The sequence below is a fragment of the Amblyomma maculatum genome, chromosome 5 (genome assembly GCF_055883805.1).
Source record: "Amblyomma maculatum isolate TAMU_Amacu chromosome 5, ASM5588380v1, whole genome shotgun sequence".
Classification (NCBI taxonomy): Eukaryota; Metazoa; Arthropoda; class Arachnida; order Ixodida; family Ixodidae; genus Amblyomma; species Amblyomma maculatum.
Genome location: NC_139348.1, coordinates 103,171,773 through 103,194,617, shown reverse-complemented (window position 1 = coordinate 103,194,617; position 22,845 = coordinate 103,171,773). Strand labels below are relative to the sequence as shown.

Sequence of the window (22,845 nt, the reverse complement as noted above, 5' to 3'; positions counted from 1 at the left end):
GGAATAATTTTGTTCATCTAGGACAATTAACGTGAGCTTACTATCGCTAAGCATACGAATACATTTGTGTTTCCCAACCATTGAGACGCGAGCACTGTGGTTGGGTTCGCACCCAGGTACTTGCTGTTCAGTCGTCGGGCGTTGCTCACAATCATGCTTTTGCAAAGTTCTTTTGTGTCAGGTTTGTGCGCAATTTTAGGGCAACATAAGTCTCGAAAGACATGGCAAAAGAAATTATAGACGTGACTTCGAAGTGGTAATCTAACCTTAAACGCTTATGTTTACTGAACCGCCAGTAAATGTCTGCAATTGCAAAAAAAAAAAAAAATCTGTGTGCTCGGAAAGAAACCAGGAGCGATGAAATGTAACACGTGGTGTCGCTGTCGAGAAAAAGAACAAAAAAATATTAGAAACCGAGAGCGCGGCGCGCGTGGCTGCTTGTCACGTGATTGTTCGGTGGGTATATAAGCAGGTGGGAAGGACGTTCAAGTCGTAATTGGTGAAGAAGAACCGTGGAGGCCTGGCACGCCTGGTTTCCACGAGCTGTGGAAGCAAGTTCTCACCTGAAGAGAAAGTGCCCATTGGCTGCAGATCTACAACTGCAATGCTGGTGGCCATAACGAAAAACATTAACAATCCTCTTTCCTTCCTTTCACTTTGATTTAGAACTCGAAATATTTAAAGTAGAAGCGTCAATATGGGCTCGTAACCTCCTCCGCAACTGAGTCTTTAGTTCCGCAACCCCAGCGGACATCGCACAGCACACGGACGCCTCTTCGTTTCGCCTCCATCGAAACGCAGCCGCCAAGGTCGGATTCGAACCTGGGTACTCCGGCACAGTACGCAGCTCTCCCCGAGCAGACTATGCTCACATTCTTGATTTACTCTTGTCCGGCACATTTCCCCCCCGTCTCCTGGCAAATAAACAGCCCGCAGCTGTGGGAGGCTGCTTTGGCCAGCTCGGAGCCGCATATTCAGCAGCGGCTTACGACCTGGGCAGCGGAAGTCGCCGCCAGGCGTGACCTGGAGGCCACGACCAGCAGCCGGAAGGCCACCCACGAAACGGCGTCAACATTTTTTTTATTTTTTTGGCCTTCACTGAATAATGTTCGTACCACCACCACCGGCACAGTAGTCGGGCGTCTCACCACTGCACCACCCCGGCGGGGCGGAGTGATGGAACGACCTCCACCGAGGGCAGAAAAGTGCTAGCAGTATTGCTTTGGCACTAAAACGCAAGAATGTAAAAGGTGCTCCTCACAGACAAAATAGAATGGGCAGAGTTATCAGGCTATTTAGCAAGTGCCAGGGAACATGAAACAAAACTGTGGGGTGGCAGTTCCTGGCCCTACGGCGCTGGGACGGTAGGTTGTTGTTGTGGCTGTAAGAAGAAGGAAAAGAAAATGCACATACCTGCTACTGGCTCTGTAGCTGAGCCACCTCCGCTGCCTCATGCAGATAGAAGAGAAACTAGAGAAGAAAGAAAAGGAAGAGGGAAAGAAAGACGCGCGCCGCAACAACAGCCGTCGTCCACCACCAGTGGTGGCGTGTGCAATGACGGCCTAGATCAGATAAAAATTCGGCGCCAGGCTAGCCCCCGCCGCAAGCGGCGGTGACTACCAACCCAATCAGGGGAGAGCCTATGATTCCCTTCTGTGGGTATGTGCCATAAGTTATTTGGACAACAACAACAACAACAACAACACCTCCGCTGCCTATAATAATAATTGGTTCACAGGAAAGGAAAGACGCAGTATCTGTCACATTTGTTTCTGTGGACACCTGAACCGCGCCGTAAGGGAAGGGATGAAGGTGGGAGTGAAAGTGGAAAGAGAGTAAGGGGAGGGAGAGAAAGGGGAGCCGTAGTGGAGGGCTACGGAGTAATTTCGACCACCTGGGGATCTTTAACATTGCCCCGCCGGGGTGGTGCAGTGGTAAGACGCCCGACTACTGTGCCAGAGTTCCCAGGTTCGAACCCGACCTCGGCGGCTGCGTTTCGATGGAGGCGAAACGAAGTGACGTCCGTGTGCTGTGCAATGTCAGCGCACGTTAAAGATCCCCAGGTGGTCGAAATTACTCCGTAGCCCTCCACTACATCTCCTCTTTCTCTCTTTCCACTTTCACTCCCAACTTCCTCCCTTCCCTTCGGCGCGGTTCAGGTGTCCACAGAGCAAGTGTGACAGATACTGCGCCTTTCCCTTCCTGTGAACCAATTATTATTATTAATTACAGATACTGCGCCTTCACTTTATTGTATTTATTACTATTATTTTGTAGAAATCCATACGATCTCAGAAAGATCTTTTGTGTCAGGGTCGTGCACGGTTTGAATGCAACGTAACTGTCCAAAGACAAGGAAATACTTGACATTGACACGACTTCGTAGTGGTAGTTTATTCTGAGACGCTCATTTTCATTCGCGCCGCTGGTAAATGTCTGCGATTCCAACGATTGATTGATTGATTTATAGGAAGAGAAAGGCTTCCAACGAAAACAGCCTGTGTCCTCGGAAAAAAGAGCAGCGATGCCGAAGCGAAACGCGTGGGGCCACGTGCACTCTCGAGCAAATCAGAAGAAAAAAAATAATCGCAAGCTGAGCACGCGGTGCGCGTGCCCTCTTGTCACGTGACCTTTAAGGGGGGTATATAAGGAGGCGAGATGGACTCGTATGCTTTGTAATTGGTGAAGAAGAACTGTGGGGGGCCTGGTTACGCCTGGTTCCCATGAGAGTCTCTCTCACAATTGGACTGAAACAAAGTAGACAACACCACAACACAGGTTTCCTGGCTGTGACGGCCTGAACGCGTTTAGGCTGATTCGTTACTTTGTTGTGCCCGTTGGGATTCTAAGAACTCATTCTACCGACGTGTGCTGGCCATGCCCACCTAGTTGCATCAGTTATGGTCCCTTTTGCGTCTTCGAGGGCACCGGTGGAGCTTACCGCTGAGGAGAAACAAGGTGCCGGCAGGGGAGCGGACGGGAGTCGTTTTATCGTTTTGGCCGGAAGAAGACAAATTGAAGCCCAGTCCGCCGAGAAGGACTTCAGCGTGCACTACGGCTGACCAGATTCAAACGCTGGCAACCCGATGCCACCGCTGCGCAGCTGGGGTGATGGTGGATGCTTGTGAGAACGAATCGGGCGCCTCCGCATATTCGCTAGAAGAAGAGATAGAGCGGTCGAGCAGAGACGATCGAGCAAGAAAGACATGAAATCACGCTGGTCGTGTCAGCGATGCTGCACTTTATCGCAGTCGTTGTAAACTGAACGCAAGCGGATATGTCCTAGAAGCCCGAAGCCCCGACCCGTCACTACGACACCCGTCGAGATGCCCCGGAAGGAAGCAGCATGTCGAGCCGAGCTCGCAACCAGAGTTGACGGGCTGAACGTCAGCCCGCCGGCGAGAGCGAAGCGTCGGGACCTGACTGACTTCTCCAAGTCAGAGGGTAAGCGCATCTTCAGCCTTCTTTCGTCAGGTAGAGGAGGAATAAATATGGTTTTGCTAGAATTTCGAGTGCTGGCTCAGTTCACTTCAGCACAACCAAAGGGCCACCCAGAGGCTGCATTGTGCTTGTCCCAGAGGGAATTTGACATGGCCATATAATAATGAAAACCATTCTCAACCGTAGCCTAATCGGGGTGGCCCAGTGTTTAGGGTGCTCAGCTACTGTGCCCAAGGATGCGGGATCAAATTACGGCCTCGGCTGCCGCTTTTGGGCGGAGACGAACAGCTAGGCACCTATGTGCTGTGCGATGTAAGTGCCCGTTAAGGAACATCAGGTTAAAGACATTTGCCCGTTAAAAAACCTGAAACAGGTCTTGGCGTCTTGCGAACGCCGGTCTGCAGCTCAACTTGAAGTGTCGTTTCGCTACTCGTGAGCTGACCATTTTAGGCCACGTTGTGTCCATGGAGGGTATCCGTCCTGATCCCGCCAAACTTTGAGCCTTGACTGCTTTACCGAAACCTACTGCCATTAAGCAACTAAGGCGTTTCTTGGGCCTGTGCTCATACTGTAGGTGTTTAATACGGAACTTTGCTTCCATTGCCGCCCCGCTGACTCAACTTCTCGGCAATACCTGATATTTCGCTGTGGCCACCAGCATGCGACGACGCCTACAATACATTGCGCCGCCTCCTGACAGCCCCGCCCATCCTGCGCCATTTTCACCCTGAAGCGTCCACCGAAGTGCTTGCAGACGCCGGTGGTACAGTGTACCGGTGGTGTCGGCCTCGGCGCTGTGTTTGCTCAGCGCCCCTCTGGCTTCGGTGAATACGTAGCCGCTTACGCCAGCCTCCTTTCACGAAAGCCGAGGCGAACTACTCTGTAACGGAAAAATTACAAGGGTTCAACGCTGCTGAACTAAATATTGCGCGAAAGCATTAGCAGCGGGTGACCGAGCATTCTTCTTCTTCTCTTTTTCTTCTTCCTCAGCCCACATATAAAGCCCCGCTTTAACCAAGCCGTAGGAACGTGCCTTAGTTGCCTATAGGGGTAACATGAATGCCAGGGCCCTAGCAGGCTGATTCTGACATAACCGTCCCTAAACAAGAAACTCAAGTTGGCAGCTCCTGCCAGCCTACACCCTAGCGTCACGAGGGCTGTGACGTCACAGCGTCACGTGGCTAAGACTGGCTACTGGCTGCGCTACACTGAAGGCTCGAAACCTATAGTAGTATTGCTTTCGCAATAAAAGAGTGCTTGGCCATTGTTTGGGCACTCACAAAGTTTCGCCCTTACCTTTACGGCCGTTCGTTTGATGAAGTCACGGACCATCATGCTCTCTGCTTGCTTTTATCGCTCACGGATCCCTCCGGCCGCTTGGTAAGGTTGGAACTTTTTCTACAAGATCTGGTCGCAAGCATAAAGCCACCGATGCTTTGTCCCGCTCGCCACTGCCAGCCGACCTTGCCAGCCTCTCCGTCTTGGACTGCTTGGCGTCTTCGCTCGACATCAGTGACATGTCCGCCGAACAACAAAAGGATCCATGGATCGCATCTCTTATTGACTGCCTCTCCAACCATTCGGCGATTAGCCCTTCACGCGCCCTTCGTCGTCGAGCTTCCCACTATGAGATTCGACATACCGGCGCAATTACAACTCAAATGGACGGAAATGGCTCCTCGTGATTCCGCGCCATCTACGGACTGAAATATGTACAGCTTTTCACGCCGACCCGCTGTGCGGTCACGCCGGAGTTTTCAAGACGTACACTCGAATCAGTCTTTGCCACTATTGCCGCGCTATGTACAACTCGGTCCTTCAGTTCAGTTCAGTCGTTCAGTCGTGTCCGACTATTCGTGACCCTATGGACCATGTCACGCCACGCTTTCCGGTCTCTGACTATCTTCCTAACATCACATAACTCGGTCCGTAGGTACGTTCAATCATGCCTGGCTTGCCAACGTCGCAAACCTGCCTCTCACCGTTCGGCTGGTGAGTTACAGCCTCTCATATGTCCGCTTGGACCCTTCAAGCACATTGGCATTGACCTCTATGGCCCTCTTCTATACACAGCCGATGGCAATCGCAGCGTCATAGTCGCCGTCGACCACTGAAGCGATATGCTGAAACCGCTGCGCTCTCAGCTGCAAGAGCCGAAGATGTGGCCGGTTTCTTACTGAAGAACTTCATTCTCCGTCATAGTGCTCCTCGTGAATTGCTCAGCGACAGAGCTCGTGCTTTCTTATCTGAGGTCGTTCAAGCCCTTCTGGCTAAGTGCAAAATCATTCACCTGACTTGCACCGCCTACCACCCGTAAACAAATGGCCTTACTGAACAATTTAATCGCACCCTCGGTGGCATGCTCGCGAAGTACGTCGGATCTAACCACACGAACTGGGACATTGCCCTTCCTTATATCACCTACGCGTACAACACTGCTACGCAATCCAGCACGGGTTTCTTTACGTTCTTTTTGGTTTACGCTTGGCATCCATCTGCTCCCCTTGGTACTGTACTCCAATACAACCCCGACACATCAGCATGTACTACAGAGATCGAAGCTGCAAAGTACGCCGAAGAATGCCGCCAGATTGCCCGGACGTTTACGACTGACTCTCAGTGGCGCCAAAAATATCGCCATGACACCTTTCAGAAGAACGCACCACATTTCGTGCCCAACACACTCGTGTGGCTATGCGTTCTATCCGGTAGCCCCGGCCTCTCAACAAAACTGATCTCCAAGTACCATGGGCCCTACCGTGTCGTTGAGCGCACTTCACCAGTGAACTACATTGTTGAGGCGCTTACGCCATCTTCCGATATGCGACGCCACGGCCGTGAGACTGTGCTTGTGCAGCGCATTAAGCCGTTCTACGACCCCACTGTATCTTCATCCCTTTAAGTCGCCAGGATGGCTCCTTTTTCTCTGGGGAAATTGTGAAGAAGGTCTCCTTCGCTGGACGCTGAAGAAGCAGCAGTCTGTGGAATTACTATTGCGCAGATCGTGTGCTGTTCTTGATCGCCCCGCTTCCTAGCCGACTCGACACCGCCCTCGATGTATAAATAGACCTTGATTGATCAATTTATAGGAAAGGAAAGGCGTGGTAACTGTCTCACTTGCTCTCTGTGGACACCTCAACCACGCCGTAAGGGAAGGGAGGAAGGTGGGAGTGAAAGTGGAAAGAGAGAAAGAGGAGCCATAGTGGAGGGCTACGGAGTAATTTCAACCACCTGGGGATCTTTACCATGCGCTGACATCGCACAGCACACGGACACCTCTTCGTTTCGCCTCCACCGAAACGCAGCCGCCGAGGTCGATAAATAAACCTTCTACAATTATAATAATTGGTATACAGGAAAGGAAAGGAAAGGTGCGGTATCTGTCACATTTGCTCCTTGGACACCTGACCCGTGTCGTAAGGGAAAGGAGGAAGGTGGGAATGAAAGCGGAAAGAGAAAAAGGTGCCGTAGTCGAGGGCTCGAGAGTAATTTCGACCACCTGGTGATCTTTAACGTGCATTGACATCACATAGCACATGGGCGCCACTTCGTTTCGCCTCCATCGAAACGCAGCTTCGAGCGGCCGAGATCAAACGAAAACTCTTTAACGAAACTTAGCCGGCGTGAATGTTCACTGACATGCTACTCTGCATGGGGGTTAGGGAATAAAGACGGAAGAAGGTTTAGAAAAGAATAAGGCTATTGAAGATGGATGTCTTTTTGGATTATATCGAGATCCAATAGTATGCATGAGTAACGTGTTGATCAAGCGGGTGGGTAATTTAGTGTTTGTCTAACATACCAATGTCATCTAAATAGGCAAATAAGAATGTCATTGCACGACTCTTTGTCTGTAGCAGCTTGAAGGACCTGATACTGAGTACACTGTGAGCGGCATTTCGGTGACAGACTGCATGCAATGTTCATAGCGCGCATGTTCTTGGCACACGCTGGACATTAGCGGAGAATATGTAACCTCTACTGTCTTCTTGCGCCTTGGGAGGCGACTTCAGTAAAAATTAACCGGGACTCAAGATTGCTATAGCGGCTCGGTTAAGACATCGAATTTATGATAAAACAGCAGTCTTGCGTTATGGTGCTTTCCGCCTCTTTAAATGTGCGCATTCCTTGTTGATGTAAGATACGTTCCTGCAATAAAAGCTAGCAAGAAATGACTCAAGTAGGGTTCGTAAGGAAATGATGTATAGAGTGAGGGGTTGAGGGACTGGGCGTTATACACTGAGCGGAGTTCGCAGGTGGTTTCGTGTCAGCCATCATGCATTGCTAGAGAATAAGGTGGGGAACTAGGGTTTGAGTTGTTAGACAAGGTATGATCGGTGGGTGAGTTAAGGTGATGGGGCTGGGTTGCGAAAGGAGCAAGGGAAGGGGGAACGGGAGATGCAGTGAAGAAATCACTCATTCTTGGCTTCCAGTCTGGCGATGTGTTGTCGAACAGCAGTGGCTTCTGCACGGGCTGTTGTATTTTTGCTTTAGCCGCTGTTGCCTTGTCGCCTCCTCGTTCGATTTCACCAGGACCTGTTGTAGATTGGGAGTTGTAAGGAATGTCTTGTGCATAAGAAGTGCTGCATTCCACAGTGGGGGCACAGATTTGTATTCGGGCTTGGGCATACATCATGCCTGTGACCCGACAGTCTGCAGTTGGTACAGGCGAACGTTGTGTTTTTTTTTCTACCTATAAACGTTGCATGGGGTGCAGCGGTGGATGGCACCCATGTATTTGATGGAACGCGGTAATGCGGTTGCGTCTGATGTGATAGGATAGTGTGTGTCTTTCTCATACGTCGGGCGGCTAGTATGTCATACTCTGGATTTCTTCTGACCAGGTATTGGTAAAGGTCCGTTGGCGTCTCATTGTCGTAGGCGTTTGTGACGACTCCTCTCGTAGTCCCCAGTGGGGGTGCCATATAAGCCGCCGCACACTGGTAGCTTTGGTCTCCAATGGTGAGGAAGGTCAGCGTCTCCAGTCTCGGCTGTTGGGAAGTGTTGTTCCCTGGTGAAAGTATTGTTGGTTGGATGGATAGGTAGTAAGAAGTCTTGTGGCAGTGGGATTTCGGGCTGGATGTGCACTGACTTTCAGAGTCGAGGTGTTGGGACATCTCGAATCTTCTTTCACCTCGCGGGCGAACGGCTACTCGAACAGCCTTATGTGGGAGTGGTGGCAGCTGCTGTAAGCTGACGTGGTGCTGACGTGGTTGCCAGGCGCAAAAAGGTGGCTGCCATACTTTACCTGCATAGTGTTTGGCACAAACTCAAAAGCTCTGCGGCGAAGAGTGACCAAGCCATTGGTGAACCTTCATATTAAGTAATTCGCTTTTTTAGATAGCTTACCGGTACTGTGATGACTTTCGATTGTTTTCACCCTTTGACTGCTTTGGCTTGCTTGGACGGCTTGGAGAGTGCGTATCTTAGTGCAAATAGTTTGCTTTCTGCTTTCAATTAATTTCATTTGTTTGTTTAGCTTCATATTGTGCTCTTCTCTTTGTGTTGAGTCGTTCGGCTGATTTTAAGATGAATAGAGCTAAGCTTTGCGGCTAGAGCATCAGGTAGTGTGAACCGCCGAAAGGTCTGGATTGGCCGAATGCTGCGGTTTTACCGCCCCGTGGTTGCCCACTTCTTGGCAGGGGACAAAGGCGGTTGCTTAGGAGTCCTTCTCCCAGAGCATCCACGCAGCACGCTCAGAGAGGCCGTTAACGCTGTTGGAAATCTAGCTACAATTGAATTTTAGAGTCCTAGCGGTGGCCGCGCAGAAGTTAGCGCGCAGTTATCGCTTTTTCGTGGGAGGATAGATGAGTGAGGGGGGTAGAACACCCGCGGCTTCAGCACCAAAGAAAAGGCTTCAGCGCCTCCACCGCCTCCGCTTTGCGATTATGGTTTCGGGAGAACATGCACACTCGTCTTGAGGGCCCGGCACTTTTCACTGATACCTTCCTACCCGTAGAGTAGGGTGTAGGTGGTGTGTGCGACGTGAACACGTGGATCTTTAGCGAAGCGGAAGCAATAAACTTCCCGTTTACAACGCTGTTTAGACCTACTAGGTGTTGGTTTTCTCTATTCTTGCTATGCCTCCATTTCGTGCCTCACTGTATGTCTTAAGCGGCCCCTTTAAACCTGAAGAGATGCAGCTTCACGCTACAAAAGAAACCACTCGCCGACCGAAACAGCGGTGCGGGCGAGAACTGGGGAAAGAGGAGCTTTTTCTTAAACAGAAACACAAACGTGTTACTTCGTACAGGATGCCTCTGCTGCTACTTCATGGCACCACTCGGAGGTTCACCATGTGGTGCGTCCAGAACTGCTGAGTCGCAGTTACAAAGTCTTTGTGATGGGAAAAGCAGCAACATCATCCCTCCGTTGGAACGGCGGTACCTCGCAGTGTTGCCAAACGCCCGTCACAAAAGCTAGCCAGTGCTCGGTGCTCACAGCCAGCGGGTATCGACAACAAGATCGGTTCGCCTTTGCTATTGCAGCCGTGCGACATGCAGGGCTATGTGCGCTGCATCATGTGCTAAGTTACTAAGCTTAGCACTGCCAATGTTTTTGTGCGGACGAAATCTGGCTGAAATGCATGCTGCAAAGACGAAAATGACCGCTCGCTTTTTAAGATTAAACCATTTCGATGCTCATTGGCTGTGGAAACCTTCGCAGGAAATCTTTGTGACATAATGCGTCTCCGCCGGGAATCGATCATCATCATCATCATCATTAGAATCAGTCTGACTATACCCACTGCAGGGCGAAGACCTCTCCCATATTTGTGCTAGCAGCATCCACTTGACCCCTGCGAACTTCTTAACCTCATCCACCAACCTAACTTTCTGCCGCCCCCTGATACGCTTTCCTTCCCTTGGAATCCAGTTTATTACCCTAAGAGAATCGAACAACTATCCTTTAGATCACCAGCTGAACGCGCAAACCACTAGACCACGCCAGGCTCGTGAGAAACCGATCGAACTTAATCTTGTCTGGCGTGACGATAATAGTAGCGATGACAATTACGATACAGTCTGTAACAATGATAATGATGGCAGTGTGTGTATGTAAGTTTGATTATAGTAGTAATAATGATGATGGTAGCAGGGATGCAATAACGATGCAGTTAGTGAAAACAGTTTTGCAAAGTGGCCTTCGCCAATTGCGCTCTTCAGCAAACTTCAGTGCAGTCGAGCTTTTTTTTTGCTTATTAACAGCGTGAATAAGCAAGGTTCTTGCAGCTTTGCTTGCACGTATAGGTATGGAAACTTTTTTTTTTGTATTAACGTTTTTTTATTGCCTCAGGGCATAATAGAATATGTAAAAAATTTAAAGGGGTATTAAATGAACGAAAAAAAGGTTGGTGTTCTAATAAAGTTCAAGAGAGAGAAATGATACGGCCCTTGCGTCCATGCAATTTATGAAGATGAGTTGTTCGGCGAAAGGCCTACTGCCGTCAGGTACCGAATTCTCGTCGGCTTCAGTGCCAGGCAAACCCACAAGTGGTGAATATCTGCCGCATGTGAGGGCAACCCGACCCGGATCCTGCGTAGCGCAACCTCCTCTGCGCGGGTAAGACCGCTGGGGAGAGCACGTGTGCGACGGCGGAGGTGCTCCTTTCTAGTGAGAAACAGAGTGGCATTATTCATAGTGAGGAAGCGTGTTATTGATGAAGGTAGAGTTGCAGAATCTGCAGAGGTTTGCGAACTGAGTAGGTCACGTGGGACCCACTCAATTCGAATGGTTTGCGAGATGCGAGCCGTCAGGTGGTGGTAATGGTTATTTATTGCATATACAAAAGGAAAGAAAAGATGTTTGCCAGCCCCGGTATCTGCTATCTGATATCTGAAGCGCCTGAACTGGGGCGGCGGAAATAAAGGGATAGCGAGGAGAATGTAGAGGAAATCAAAGAGGTGAGTGATAGGGAGAAAGAAAAGGGTAGGTAAAAAGAAAAGAAATATATACACTATGGTACAGTATACAGTAGTTTGGTTGAGGCCCACTCGCAAATGTCAGGTCACTGAGCACTCGGCACATCGGGCGGGCCTCCGCAATAGCTCTGCGTCCAGGAAACTGTTCACAACGCACGCACTGGCACACTGTACAAAACACAAACGGCTGTCGTGGGTGATCGGCCGTTATTGTGGGAAATAGCACACGCGGAGCGTTCAGTCACAGCGCGCACTATCTGGCGAGGTGAAATAGGCGGGCCATCAAGCCTGCCTGTTCGATATATTCACACAGGCTCACGTGTGTTCGCTCGCGGACGCGCGCACAGCCCGGCGGCCACAGGAGCACAGCTACGCTGTCCGGGATTACCCCCTGCGCTCTGTAAGCCGCCAGCAACTCACGTGGTTCGGCTAGCGCGGCGCAGTGCAGTAGAAGATGTTCGAGAGTTTCTACCGCGCCACGGACTTGCCACCAGTGACGTGTGTGACGGCAAACGATGTATATTCTGGCAGATTTCTGGGCTGCGACTGGCGCGTCAAAGCAGACGTATTGCTTGTAGGGCGTCGGTGCGGATGACAATTTTGGATGCAGGCAGTAAGGTTGTACCGGAGACAGAGCGAATCGCGTCTTGGACGGCAACCAGCTCAGCACAGAAATAAGGAGGAGGTTCTGCAAATTGATATCTGGATGTGCTACTAAGCGCCGGCTTACAAGGACAATGAATTGCAGTTGTCGTTTCACATCCGTCAATGCTGGCACGTACACATATGCAATTATTGAGCCTTGGGGTAGGTTGGTGTCCTACTCTGCGATCCTTTCACGAAGGGATGATGCCGCATAAGATGCCATTGGTCAATGAAGGTCAGTAGGTTTGTTTTCGCTCAGCTGAACACAATTCCATGGAAGAAGTACTGGCGATGGCGACGGCAATATGGTGTGCGATGTAGCATAGGCCCGGAGTGCTTGCGGTGAGTGCAAAAGGGTCGCATTAAGGCTACGAGAAAGAGAGGCCTTAAGGTATGAGAACTTATCCTCGGTGTCTTTGAGCATACATGGCGCTGGAGTGGAGAGCAGTAGGAGGCAATGGCAGCGACCTAGTTAGCTGCAGGCACTACTAAAGATAACTAGAATGCATGATGCATATATTCTAGTTCACTATAGGTACGATGCAAAATCAACATGTACAGCACGGCCACTTAACTGATAATAAGCAAATTAAAAAGTTAATCATCAATCCAGCGTCCGCGTCAGGAGAAACAAAGGAAGAGCGTTATTCTAATTTCTTGTCAAGGTCTACGCTAGAGCCGTTCGTTAAACATTTCGAGTTCGCACTGAATAGCCAATGTAGGTCTCTACACTGCTGTATTCTACTACACCATGTAGCTATATAATTTTTATAGGTTATAATAATCTAATAATCTTCCTAAGCTTCCATACATCCGCCTCATCCGATCTATATAACCCCCCCCCCCCCCCGCCCCCCCGTACAATAATGCTTTCTGGCGCTGTAAGTATTGGAAATAAGTTAATAAGTTGGCAATGGGCCGTTATTATATCTGTTGTGGGCATTTCATTGTTGTTAAAGTAGTTGGGGTAAACCTGCTCAAACAATAACTTCAACTTGAAACACATGCGCAGCAAGGGATTACCGGCCAAAGTTTATGTTCTATTTTGAGCTTTCCTTAAAAAAATAACAAACAAATGACAAGAATCCTTTTCCTGATTCACTGCGATTGCGGCGATACCGAATAGTGGCCGGTGGCACTGTATGCCTCTATGACTCTGATGTTGATTTCGTCGTCGGCGATACACAACATCCCTTTGGATCACATCACCAGTTCTTCTGCAGCGCCTGTGCCCTCTCATATCGTAGTTAAGCGACAAACCCATGAAAACCTCTCGGTGAACACAAGAAAACACTGAGTTCCTTTCGACCCCTTAGCTGTGCTTTGAATAATCCTTTGTTTATCATTTTTGCTGGCGGTTTCCACTACTCGTTAGCCGTGTTTTATCGAAGGAGTTCATTAGAAAAACAGTGCAACAAAATTCACGCAACATATGCATCTATCTCGAGTAGCAGAGCAGAGCACAACCAATGACGCTGAAATGATGCATTTTGTAGACAATGCTTCTTAACCGAAAGTTAAGGAACACTAAGGGTACACGGAGAAACAATGCAACTGTCAAATGAGAACAATACAAATTATCGTCTATTATAATGACCCAATAGCGCGTTATTACTCCCACTACACCCAATCAGAAGCTTGTGACATCTTACGCCATCTTTTCGCCGATTATTTCGCCAGTGTTTTAGAGGAATGGATCATCAATGTACCATTAATGTAACTCTTCCATATTGTTCATCATCGTTTTATGGCCGCATATAGATGACTTAAGGGTGACGGCAAAGGTGCCCACATAATTCAAGTTAAAACATAATATCTAGATCATGCAATGTTTAATAATGGACGCGCTGACCAGACACATGCAGTAAGACCGATGATGGCTGAAGTAGGAACAGTTACACTTTTAAATTTTCCTAATTATTGCTATGAATATGTGAACCAGTTCAACTGCAATATTACAGCTGGTCGACAAATTAACGTGGTTAGGTTCGTAAAAAAGCGCATAAATGCTTTATTTTTTGCTATGTAGAACGTTGAACACTTGACGCAGCGTCTGGTAATGAAATACCGTGTTATAGAGGTATTTATGCGTGTTACTTTTCAAAGTAAATCTAGCATGGCAACACGTAATTCCTTTACTAATTAGGTCAATAAAATTCAGCGCGATTGAACACTGGGCTATACTACTAGCGCTTTCAGAGGCTAATACAGCCTTTGTCACGTGGCTAGCCCAACGAAAGCGAACATGGTAACGGCTACCTAAAGATGGGTAATAATTATATGATTTGAATCTTTACAACAGTCGTGGTGGCAGTGTCGTCCTTGTCCCTGTGTTTGTAGTTGAACGATTAATTATTGTCGATGCTGCTGATGACAAGAAGACGGTGCTCGACGCTTATTCATGGTGATGGATCGCAGTCTATATGGCGTCAAAACACATTTTAACGGTGCGTCCGCCATGCCTTCTTTAGGGTTGCGGACGCTTCTGGCTACGGAGTAATCTCTGTCAAGACGTCCACGACGGCTTGGAACATTGCGTACGACTCGAACGCGTACGTGCGACCTCCGATTTCGAAGTTCGCCTCGAGACTGTCCTCGCCCAGGTCATCGAAGACGATGCAGCGGTCGCTCGGGTACGCCTTCAGCAGCTCCGTCACCTGGAAAGGTCAATCCGATGCGATGTGAACTGTTGTTGTTGTGGCTGTAGGAAGAAGGAAAGGAAAATGCACGGGCCTGCTACTGGCTCTGTAGCTGAGCCACCTGCGTTCCCTCGTGCAGAGAGAAGAGAAAATAGAGAAGAAAGAAAAGGAAGAGGGAGAGAAAGACGCGCGCCGAAACAGCAGCCGTCGTCCACCACCGCAGCGGTGGCGGGTGCAATGACGGCCAACAAGATAAAAATTCGGTGGCAGGCTAGCCCCCGCCGCAAGCGGCGGTGACCTACATGTCCCAGCCCCCATCAGGGGAGCAGCTTAAACCACACACTTGAAAAACAGCATCCAAATCTTGCGCTCTCCCCTACATTTTTAAATTTGCATCGTTTAGTCGTCTCATAGTAGGCGCCTCTTATTTTGCATTTTCGTCTTTTCATCTTGCTTACTGATGTAACATTTTTTTCCAGTTATTTGTTTTTTTAACGTCGTTGGTTTTTAATGCCATTGTGTGTCGCGACTGCAGCTGGGGGCGCCACTATACCCGCGGTTGCGCAAGACCGTTAAGAATAAATGCTCTTACCAATACTAGACATTAGAGTCAAATGTGGCGTGAGTCCTCCAGTTTCTTCCTTTTATGTATCCTTTAGCGCGAAGTTATGCTCCTAGAAATTTACGTCCCATGAACAAGTCGAATTATTTATGGATCAATGACGTCACGCACCTTGTACTTGAGCGTCACGGCATCGTCGTAGGCGAAGAACCTGAGCAGCTGACTTGTAGGACCGGGGTGGCGCCAGTAGTGGGTGTGTGTTATGTTGTCGTAGTAGTAGACCATAGAATTCTTTTCCACCGGGTATTTTTCCGTGGCGTTGTGGAAGGTGAACTGCACAGGCGGGCAGTTTCATATTCTCAAAAACTAAAAAAAAAGCGTGCGCCAGTTCGCTGTTGTTAAACAGCCAGGAGAGCCGATTCAGCAGATAATATCTATACAAGTGATTTATCAGGTTCGAGATTGTGGGCCGTCCCAGACATGGCGCTGCGACTTAGAGAGACCTGCGTTAAAACACATATCGGTTTTGCTGACCTTGTCGCGTGTGCTCCTTCCGTCGGCTTTAGTTCCGAAGCAATGTCAAGAAGTGGCTAATTACGTGGCTAGCTGCTGCAACGGAGTGCACTATAAGGAGTAAAATTCTAAAAGAGAGTAAAGAGTAGCATGTCCTTTAGCGTACTCCTTGTAGGGGCACGAGATTCTCTAGAAGCCATTGGGTAAAGTTTTACCACTAAATGCACGAATTGCTATAGTAATGGCAACAGAAGCGTATTCTCAGCTCAAATCACAATTGTTTCATGCAGTTAGTAATGGAACGTGGCTTTTAACGGCTGCACTAGGCTTTCACGACTAGAAATTGGTAGACATTGGAAGTTCAGTTAACATTTTGATCATTGCTACAATGCTTCGTCTATTTTGTAAGTGAAAGTGAACTTCCGGGGCCGACCGCAGGTACTCCGTATTTCTAGCGATGAAAATCTTTCCCAGAGTTTGGAGGCAATGCCATGGCCCTACAAGGGAGTTGCCTACAGGCTATGGTATTCCATATGTTCATTCCCTTATGAGCTTATTTGTGTTCAGAGTGTAGGTATTTCTCGTAAGCTCATTTCAGAGCAAAAACTGAATACGTTACTTCGCAGCTGAAAGAAACGGCTGATCTCTGAAGCCCGTGATCTTAAAATAAATAAATAAATAAATAAATAAATAAATAAATAAATAAATAAATAAATAAATAAATAAATAAATAAATAAATAAATAAATAAATAAATAAATAAATAAATAAATAAATAAATAAATGAACTGCCCATCACTTGCGCTGCAGGTTGCATGTCGTCGTTTCTTTATCACTTTCCATTGTTCTTGTTTCATATAGAACAAATGCTATTACGCTGCTCTCGTCGGCCGTTAGCGGGCCATCGCTCTCGAGACACTAGTGCAATTACTGCTGCGCTGTTGGATTAACAGGTAACGTGTGTCGCAGTGATACATTCGTCGTTAGCGTTGACCTCATCTCTTCTGCAATTGCCCAACGTAAAGCGCAAGTTACAATATAAAACGTTATTATAAAGCGCGTGCTAAGGCCAGCTTAATAGGAAATAAAAAAAAGTACCGAAACATTTAGATGCCAGTGCTGGACGAAATATAAAGGTGCCCAACAATTTGTGTGGCAGCGGTCTCCCGCCGGCTTCTGTGCGCTTTAGCAATGCACTGAGGGTTTGATAATGTAAATCATTCGTCCGTTTACGTCTAGAGTGGTGTAGTTCTTGCGTAGTTGGCGAGTTTTAAGCTAGTAATTCAGTGTAAAGGCACGACTGAAGCCGAAACTGTAGATGATGCCAGACATACTTTACTTTGTGTAGCAACATTGCGGGAATAGCCCTACCACATAGAATACTAGAACTGAGATGTTTGCCGTATTGGGCGTGGACCGTTGGGGCGAGGATCCTGCCTTGAGCGATGTAAAGCGTACGGGGCGCTGAAACTCATAGGACTGTGAAGCATTTCACTGGCGGCGCAGAGAAAGGCGCGGTGTCTGGTTATGAACTTCTCTTCGTGCGCTGCCTTCTCCCGTGTCATGTCGATTTGAAATCGTGTTATGGTGCAATATTAACCGTAGAGAAAATCGAAGAGATGAAGAGGAAAGAGACACTGCATACGCTTGGTCTTTCTGCAAGCGATCGCGCCGCTTTCAGGAAGAAGCGAGATCTGTATTTGGCGTTGTGCTGGTAATGTAATCGGCGTAAAGTTTGTTCATCGTACGCAAAAAGGGGGAACGGTTTTTTGTTGAGTGTTGAGAACGTTTACTGGTAAAGAAAACAATCCTAAAGCACATTAGTTCTCTGTCATGCTAACAATAATAATTACTTTGCCAACAAATACCCTGGCCGCTTTGCCCAATGCTCGTTCGCGAGGTTGAGAGCTATGAAGAGAAAAAAATTCCTATAGCACACTTGTCCACTAGGCACTGGGTAGCACTTCGTTAAAATTTGCACAATTAATGAATTAGCAAAAAGTTTGCCCTAGTTAGGTATTTTCGAATTTCAAAGTAACGATCGGTGTGGTTGGCACCTAAAGCAGTTCGCTGAAGTGAACATTGTAATTGCAGTCGTATTATAAAAAGCTTCGTTTCTTTCGAAAACATCGCTTCCCGTTCCAATTCCTCACTGATGCTGTCGCACCGTAAACATCAGTTTAACACAAAAAATAAGCATTATGGTGCATCTAGTTTTTTGGATGAGATGCTGATGAAACAAAACTACAAAACAGGGTTAGAAATCTATTGCAAGGCTATACGCCCTAGCTAGAAGATTGCTGACTTCCGCACAGCAATAACATTTTCCATCAAGCACAATTTGTTTCCACGATATGGCTCAATAACTATCTACTGGTATCGCATATGGGACACTCTTTACATCTGACGTCGTTATAGCTAACTGCCTGTTGTAACTAGGCTGCCCTGTAGTGCGTGTCATCTCACCAGAGCTTCTCCGTGTCTGTTACGCCATGTCACAACTCTTGTTTTCTGCGTTGCGCACCGGAAGGCACCTGTGGTTACAGGTAACCGTCTTCGATGTGCATGAACCAGAAAAGGACCGAAGAGTTCTTTCGCAAAAATCTTTCGCCTAGCCCCGCTGCACAGAACTCCACCCCCTTCGCCTTTTTAGCAGTGGCATTGGAGATGCAGGGAGAGAAGAGAGAAGCTTTCAACACGAGCTAGCAAATTAGGCATAGAGGCATAGCTTCTCGCGGGCTAAAGTTAAACAGGTGCGATGTGCCGGGGCAACTAGATTTCTGCCGTTGTTCTTTCCAAGTCGCGTTGTTCTGGTTGTGAGTTGTAGCGCAGCGTGAACTTACGAGAACGCCGGAGATACAATGGGACCAAAAAGGATGAGGTGCGTTTTGCAGCTTTCTACAATATCGATGGCCGCTCATGCAAACTAGTGGAACGTTTTATTGTATAGCTCCGCTGGCAGCAGATGGGCGTAAAGTTATCCCCAGTATATCAATAGGGAATATCGACATTCGATATAGATTGAAAGACAGTTTACTGCCGATAGAGATCATGAATGCAAAATGCACGAATTCCTAATCACAACTAAAGAAACCACAAAAAGTGACCGTATTCGACGGAATGGCTATACAGAGGGATTAACTAGACGGATCCTAAAAACTGCGTGATTGAGTGTATGTGAAAGAGCCCCAGGTGGTCTAAATTTCTGGAGCCCTTCACTACTGCGTCTCTCATAGCCTCATTCGCTTTGAGACGTTAAACAGCATACACGAAACTAAACTAAGTCAAGTGGATATAGCAATGGAATGCGTAAAACGCATTCAGGGCTTCCTTTCACATGCCAGCATGGTCAGAGAGACTCATTTGTTGGTGGTCGCGATGCATCAGCCAGATTTCAGGAACAGCGTTGATAAGGGCTCGCGTGCGTATCATCGACAGCGCCATATATACACTGATTCTCAGCCTAACAGCGCAAGCGCCGGGCCATTCGCATTCAGGCGGACGCGGGGTCACTGACCCGCCTTCGGCTGTACCGCTGCACGTCCTCGTTTCTGCGCACCGGCCGGATGAAGTCGATGCCGTCGACACTGGTGTACGCGTAGTTGATGGCCGTGGTGAGAGAGAAACAGAGCTGCTTCCGGCCCAGTACCTGCTTCCAGTGCGGGAACTCCGCCAGGATGTCCAGCTGCGTTGTAAAGGGATTGCGGAAACCATAGAATTTAGCACCCCAGTCGGAAAAAAACTACAGAACATCTTCTGATGTTACGACAGAATTTATGTGCGGTTTTTGACGGGAAACCTGTTTTGACACTAGAACATTCTGCAGTAACATCAGAAATTTCTGTAGTTACAACAGAAAAGTGCTACGGAACTACAAATAGAAATATACTACAGAAAAACTACACAACTACAGAAAAGTACTACAGAACTACAGAAAAATCTGATGGTTACGACAGAATTACAGGATATTTTGTCGTATTTTTTGGCACAGTTCTGTAGTTTTTTTTGACTGGGACATGGTGCTGAGAAGAGTAAAAAATTGATCTTTTGTCAGTATAGTTTCTTTCATCTTCTGACAATTCTTGCGGCACACCAAGATGTGGGTAGAAAGAAGCGACGAACATAACGCTGTCATGTGCCTTTTTGTTTTGCTGAGGGAAGGACAAGTGTCGTGTCGATTGAGGAAGCGGCCGCACTTAAGCCTTCGAATTCAAGAGCAAGTGAACAGGTGGTAGATTTCGGCCTCCGTAGCTGATCGTCATGCAACGTTTCGCGACCTTGTCGGTGGTGTGACTGGTTATGTGTGAACAGTTCTCGATTTCTGTAGCTGCCAATTTTGCCCACACTTGACACCGAGGACTTAAGTGTGAAGGTATATTGATGTGAGAGGCAGAATACAGATCATAGCACAAAGTTAACAGTGCTTCACGCGTTTTATGTCATTAGCAGATGCCGGATCGTTAAGCTACGTTCGGCTTCCGCGTTGGTGTACTGTGATGAGCCGCAGCATGCAAAACACCAATCAGATAACCACGTGTATGTCACCGTTTACGTAGGCCGGGGAAATCTCATTACATAACGCCTTGGCTATTGGTCTAGATTGCACAGTTCGGCTGTTCGAACCGTAATTATACGCATGGAAAGTAAGTTTAGTCTATGAATGGTTACGAGTGCCTTGAGCACCACTGCGAAGCAGAAGCGAGTAGAAAGTTTTCTGTGGTTTTTAAAGCAGTCTGGCATCCTCACCATGCCTCGCGTTTCCGGACCAGGCGGGCTGATCGGATTGGGCGGAGAGGCGGCCAGATAAGGGGCCGTATTCAGAACACGGGCCATCAGGATGTTCGGCTCATCAGTGCTGTTGCTCGTGCTGATTCCTACTATGTCGGCTTCCCTGCGTGGTTTAAGAAGATTTTCTGCTGTAACCTCGTGTCCGGTCAAATATGCACAGGATACAAACGATGATATTGAATTATGCCATAGTTATTGCATTTCTAAAAGATATCAATTCAGCTAAGTTAAATTGAAGTGCACGGGCAGGGAGTCACTCCCAATATATCGGAGTGAACAGAAACCCAGCTTTGTCAGTGGCGCTGTCTTGCATATTTAGAATCGGTCATGTGTCACCGTTGCAACCATTTTCTGAATCGCCTTTACCAACTTGCATAAAATAGAGGGCAGTGAGTTATGGTCACTCTGCATGGAACCCATCGCTAAGAAAAAATGTAATTTCTAAAATGTAATAATTAAAGCAACAAACGTGACTTGTGAAATTTGAAAAAAAAAAAATTATGCATGGTCCGAAAGACGGCAAAATAAAGTTCAGAAAATGTATAACAGCGAAAAGTCCAGAGCTAAAGAACAGCCACAGCGTTTTATTCGAGATTACTCACAGGGGGAAGTATCGGAAAATACGGCACACTATGGCCAGTGTAAGCTACGAACTCAGGCCAACGTGAAACTTTTGGCTAAACTGGAGTGCAGTCAGCGCATGTTTCGTAATAACGAGCATTGTACTATTAAAAAGCACTTTCATGCTTAACTGCAGTGCTGAGTAGGGATAAAGATCTATCGAGCTAAGAAAGAAATATGACGACGGTGGGATTTTCTTTCAGAAATAAAAGCAACAGTAAGTAGGAATAAACGTATTTAAGACAGCATAAACAGGAACAATTGCTTTCCCAAAAATTCATAATCTTGTTGCATATTCAGATGTTCTTTATTTCTCTTTCAAAAAATGAAAGAAGGAACTGCGACAAAAGGCGGTTAGGCCCGACGGGGTCACAGTTCCCCATACAGTTCACAGCAGCGCGCAATAAGGTATTCAGCTTTAAACGTCACTAAGCAACCAAGCCGCCTAGAAGAGAGCCACCAAACCCCTGCTGCTTCCAAACTGCTAATATTCACTCCTGTTAAGAGCATTCCGCTCGATGACATGGCTGAATCTTAAAGAAAAAAAAAGTGAAGTGAATATTGTCACTTGGTGGTTACTGCAAACAGGCTGGCAGCGGGAAGCTTCACAAATTGGTAGGTAATACACTTAAGCTTCGCCTTTACGTGATGACGTGGCTGCGTAAACGGATCGCGTCCGCTGCTCCCCCTGCGATATTTTGTACACACAAACCTTGCCATTTGTTTATTCATCAATATCATAATTTCTGCTTCTATGTCCTCCCACTCCTCGTTAGCGTGTAGTCGTAAGCTACAATATTATGTTAACAACAGCAGACAACAAAATAAAGCTCCGTTTAAGAAACCGTACCAAATGGTCTGCGTGGTCTAAAGGTAGCGCACTCAACTAAATTTGTCCTGGAGGGTTTGGATCTCTGCGCTGTTACACGTGTATGGATAAGGCTGAGTTGGCAGCTTCTGCCGAATCGACCAATTACCGCGGACACGTGACGTTGTGCAACACTACGATCAATCAGCGTCTGGCCATAGCAGCTGCCTTCTAGCCCCTACCAGAGCCATACCTATGTTTCCTCGCTAACAACGCCGGCGCTGCCATGACACTGACCCTAGATCATCCGCATATTTTCGGAGTGACTTGCGCCCTGCAAGGATGCAACACCGACCCGGTGGCAACAGTGTAGCTAATGTTATCAGCGGTTGTCAAATAACCGAAATATCTTTCGCTCTCTGCTGTACGCTGTTTAAACGCACGAGGATACTTGAGCTGGTGGCGTTCGTGTGGCGTCTTCAAAAGAGCATAGCTTTGGTTGGCTGTTTTCTGTATTTCGCAGTTGGCCAAGTAAACGATATTATCCGTCCTGTAGGTAGGCGGGATGTCCAGGTAGGCTCAGGTTGTGATGTTCGGCAGCCTGGTGTCGGGTTTGATACCTCCCAGACGTTGAGTAGCCTAAACGTTTTTATTGGGTGGTCTTGTGCACCGCGGTGTTGTACCGAAGAAGACTGCGAGGAAGATGGCACCCACATACGTGGTGAACATGGCGGTGATAGTTTTGTTCATAAAGCCTATTAGTCCACTAGTTTCAAAGTGGCTCCTTTTTCTGGTTTGCAGGAGTGCTTGAGCAGGATCGACAGTAAACGTAGTTTTTCTGTTTGTCGTGACAGCGTCGGGCACGGAATGAAGTTTTCAACGTAGTAATCGGGGACATAGCAAGCTA

At 47.7% G+C, this 22,845-nt stretch overlaps 1 protein-coding gene across 1 annotated transcript in view; it reads right to left on the bottom strand.

Moving 5' to 3' along the window:
• Positions 1-14,497: 14,497 nt before the first annotated feature.
• LOC146189059 (uncharacterized) overlaps positions 14,498-22,845 on the bottom strand; it is a 55,330-nt gene continuing 46,982 nt past the window's right edge. The window contains exons 10-13 of the mRNA XM_084605173.1: positions 20,468-20,612; positions 19,239-19,406; positions 15,381-15,542; positions 14,498-14,665 (exon numbers count right to left, since the gene is read on the bottom strand). Of these exons, the coding sequence (XP_084461299.1) occupies positions 14,498-14,665; positions 15,381-15,542; positions 19,239-19,406; positions 20,468-20,612 (643 nt within the window). The remainder of the gene's footprint in view (positions 14,666-15,380; positions 15,543-19,238; positions 19,407-20,467; positions 20,613-22,845) is intronic.